Source organism: Myotis nattereri (genome assembly GCF_964212035.1).
Source record: "Myotis nattereri genome assembly, chromosome: 5".
NCBI lineage: Eukaryota > Metazoa > Chordata > Mammalia > Chiroptera > Vespertilionidae > Myotis > Myotis nattereri.
Window position 1 is genome coordinate 23,737,804 of NC_138080.1, and position 4,210 is coordinate 23,742,013.

At 36.7% G+C, this 4,210-nt stretch overlaps 1 protein-coding gene across 1 annotated transcript; it reads left to right on the forward strand.

Moving 5' to 3' along the window:
- Positions 1-2,925: 2,925 nt before the first annotated feature.
- Positions 2,926-3,780, forward strand: LOC308520154 (olfactory receptor 7A10-like; the record flags this gene model as incomplete). The annotated part of the gene is made up of 1 exon (XM_081092697.1): positions 2,926-3,780. One exon carries the CDS (start codon positions 2,926-2,928, stop codon positions 3,778-3,780), a length of 855 nt encoding a protein of 284 aa, XP_080948823.1.
- Positions 3,781-4,210: the final 430 nt, after the last annotated feature.

Here is a 4,210-nt window from a genome sequence, read left to right on the forward strand (position 1 = left end):
CCCCAGGCTGAGAGATGTGGGAGACTTTTTTTGTTGTTTACTGAACTTTTTCTAACTTTTATCAAAGATTCATATATTTGATGGTCTTGTTAATTTGAATATTATTTGTATATGCCTATTTTTCTTTCATTTTTAGCCTTTTAAATGATTTCTAATCATGATTATGGTGGGGGAGATGGAAGAGTGTAAAGGTGATAGAAGGAGATAAAAGGTGATAGAAGGAGACCTGACTTGGGATGCTAAACACACAATACAATATACATCAGATGTATGACAGAATTGTATACCTGAAACCTATATAATTTTGCTAATATTACCCCAATAAATTCCATGAAATTTAAAAATAAAATTTAATAAAATTATTATTTCTCAATTGACTTTGGGGGATGTTTTGGCCATAAAAATGTTTCACATTTGTTTAGTTAAATAAGTCTGACTCATTACTACTAAGTCTCCTGACTTAATTATGATGGTTTGGCCCAACTCATACATATTAATGTGCAGTTTTCTATCATTTCACATGAAAAAGATTGGTTACACTTAACAATGAGTAAGCAATCCCTCTGATTTTTTGTAATGTGACTGAGGGAGGGGAACAACTGCATTTCCTTCCAGGTTGATATATTTCCAGCTTTTATTAAACAATTCAATGTTTCCAATTATATTGAAATGCAGACTTACCATGAGTACAATGCACTTATATTTTGAGACCTAATTCCTGATCATTCAAGAAATAACAATGGAGCATCAACTATGTGCCACAATTTCTAGAAACATTATAGATTATCTTCTATGTCTATGCCATTGCCAATTTGATTACTAATTCCAGTTAGTAACCCTAAATTATTGCTATTTATGATATGTTGTATAGTTAGTATTTTTAGGCTCCACTCAATTTTCTTTAATATAGTTGCTTGCAATTTGCTCTGTTTAACCAGGTTTCGTTCTCCCTGTCATTCTTTTCATTTCATAACATCTTATTTACTTAAAGGTTTGCCTATATAAGTGCACATATATTCACAAACATTTGTGAATATATAAAGGTGAAAAAAACAGGTGAAACCCTGCTTGTTTGGATCTGGCACTGTGATTGGTGAAGTCAGAGTACAATGAAAAATGTTTGTAAGACCAGGTGCTCAGGATTAAATCATATGAAGAAAGTTACTCAAGTGTAGAGAATGGATTGTCATGGCATGTGCAGGATTTGTTGATCACGTCTTGAGAGGCCTGTGCATGTTGGATGAAGATGAAATGAGATCAAAACCCAAAGACTAAGAAAGAAATGATGCCTCATTTACCATCAATCATATAAAAACCCACTGATCAAATAAATATAGAAGAGGCATAGGAAAAACCAGTCTTCTACTGCTTGATGTTAAAATCATTCACCCTGTGCTGTTTTTACATATTTCCTTTTGTGAGTTATTGGTTTATTTTTTGGTCAGATTCCACTTCGGGTAGTTACATCATATATCTGTAAATACCTTTGTATATTTGACAAATTTCTTTTTTCTCCTCTATTATTTTTGCTTGGCTTTAAGGGGGATTTAATTAGGGTTGGAAAGCAGCCAGAATCCAAAGAAGCTTTTCCTTCCTCATTGTCTATCAGAGACCACCTGAGCTAATTAAATCTCTCTTCTTCTTCATGTTCATTTTATTGCTCTCTATCCCACTATGTTTATTCAACCTATTTTTTATGTTTCTTTAACTACAGGACAAAAAATGTGCCTAGCAATGTAAATCCAAAAGCTTATTTTTCCATGGGAGGTGTACTATAAGAATATCAAAATACTCTTTCTAAATTCTTTTTGGAAAAGAAGTTGATCTGCACACCTAGACTTGTATCTTCTCATAGTTTAAATACTATGAGAGTGAGAAGGACACAGAAATAACAGAGGAGAAAAGGCCATGGTGAGCTGGTGTGTGTGTGTGTGTGTGTGTGTGTGTGTGTGTGTGTGTGTGTGTGTGTGTGTTGTAAACTGAGAGCAGTGCCTGGACTTACATATTTCAATGTGACTCTAATATCAAGAGGAGATACTAACGAGGAGATCCTTTTCAATTCACAAGATGCTTCTGCAACCAGATTAATAAAGTGCAAGATTTACATAGTCTGCACAAGACACTCCCCATGACCTAAAGTTACAACAGCAACACACAAACTACCATTTTTTCTTAATATTCTCTGACACCATCTCTGATCCTGCTTTGCTGTGCTCATTCCTCTTGCCACTCAGACTCATTTTGACCCTTATTTTCTAACAATCATCTTCCTCAGTGTCTTTGCACTGGCTGTTCCTTTTGCCTGGCAAACACTTATGCTTCAGTCTCCCAGATAGTGATCTTTGAGGTATCTGTTTAAGTGTCATCTTTTGGCAAGTCTTGGCTAAAAAGAACACCCTCTATCCACTCTCTCCATTTACTTTTCTTTATAGCAGCTGCACCATTGGATATGTTTTATTATTTTTATTTGATTATATTCTTTCTCTATGATTAGTTTGTAGAGACTATGTTTTTTAGCATCCCATACTCTGAAAAGTGCCTGAAATATGGTCTGTAGTAAATATATATTCCCCAAATGCATGAGAGATATTCTCAATAAAACAGCAATATACGTTACTTTTGAAGAAGATGTTGATGGTAGAAAAGAAAATTCTAATGACAAATGCTAATAGAGATACCATAATGGGGACCAAGTCAAACACCAAAATGGAAATTACATTCTTGATTCTAAAACATAAATACGTCATTTCTTCTCAGTTACAAATGCTTGCTAATGCGAAATTTTGTTTTTCATTTTTTCTATTTTCTGGTAGTCACCTACAACACAAGGAATCTTACAATGGTACACAAATTTCAGAATTTCTTCTTCTGGGACTTTCACAGGTACGGGAACTACAGCCCCTCATATTTGGGCTTTTCCTCTCCATGTACCTGATCACTGTGTTGGGAAACCTGCTCATTGTCCTGGCTGTCAGCTCAGACTCCCACCTCCACACACCCATGTACTTCTTCCTCTCCAACCTGTCCTTGGTAGACATCTGTTTCACCTCCACCACCGTCCCAAAGATGCTGTGGAACATCCAGACACAGAGCAAAGTCATCACCTATGAAGGCTGCATCACCCAGATATATTTTTATATCCTTTTTGCAGTGTTGGATAACTTTATCCTGACCGTGATGGCCTATGACAGGTTTGTGGCCATCTGCCACCCGCTGCACTACTTGGTCATCATGAACCCCCGGCTCTGTGGACTGCTGATTCTGGTGTGCTGGATCCTGAGTGCCCTACATTCCTTGTTACATAACTTAATGGTGTTGGGTCTGTGCTTCTGCTCAGGCTTAGAAATCCCCCACTTTTTCTGTGAACTCAATCGGGTGCTCCAACTTGCCTGTTCTGACACTTTTCTTAACAACATTTTGATTTATTTTTTAACTCTGCTGCTGGGCTTTGGACCCCTTGCTGGAATCTTTTACTCATACTCTAGAATCGTTTCCTCCATATGTGCAATCCCATCAGCTCAGGGGAAGTATAAAGCATTTTCTACTTGTGCATCTCACCTCTTAGTTGTCTCCTTATTTTATGGCACAGCCCTAGGAGTGTATCTCAGCTCTGCTGCTTCCCAAAGCTCACACTCAAGTGCAGCAGCCTCAGTGATGTACACCGTGGTCACACCCATGCTGAACCCATTCATCTACAGTCTTAGGAACAAGGACATAAAAAGGGCCCTGAAAAGATTCCTTGGCAGGTACGCTTTTCATGGGCCAACTGTACTAGGCTGAAGAATTGCCCAGGAATGCAGGGTTCAAATACTCAGGGCCAGAAGTTCTGACCCAAATTAATCCAATATTTGGACCATATGTATATGGAAATTCTCAGTTATCTCATAGGTTAAAATAAATTACTTTAGCATAATTTAATATTTTATGACATTTTTCATACCAAGTAATTTTCCTATTGTGTTCCTGAAAGAATAGTCATGAATTATACTACCCCTGTGGACAAAATTATACTTGGATGCTAAGGTCATATGCATAATTTTATTTTAGACCAAAATCTGAGACCACGGTTTTCACTTATATGTTCATTATTCTTTTTTTAAAAAAAAAATTTATTTTTATTTATTTCAGAGAGTGGAAGGGAGAGGAAGAGAAAGATAGAAACAACAATAACGAGAAACACCAATCAGCTGCCTCCTGCACTCCCCACACT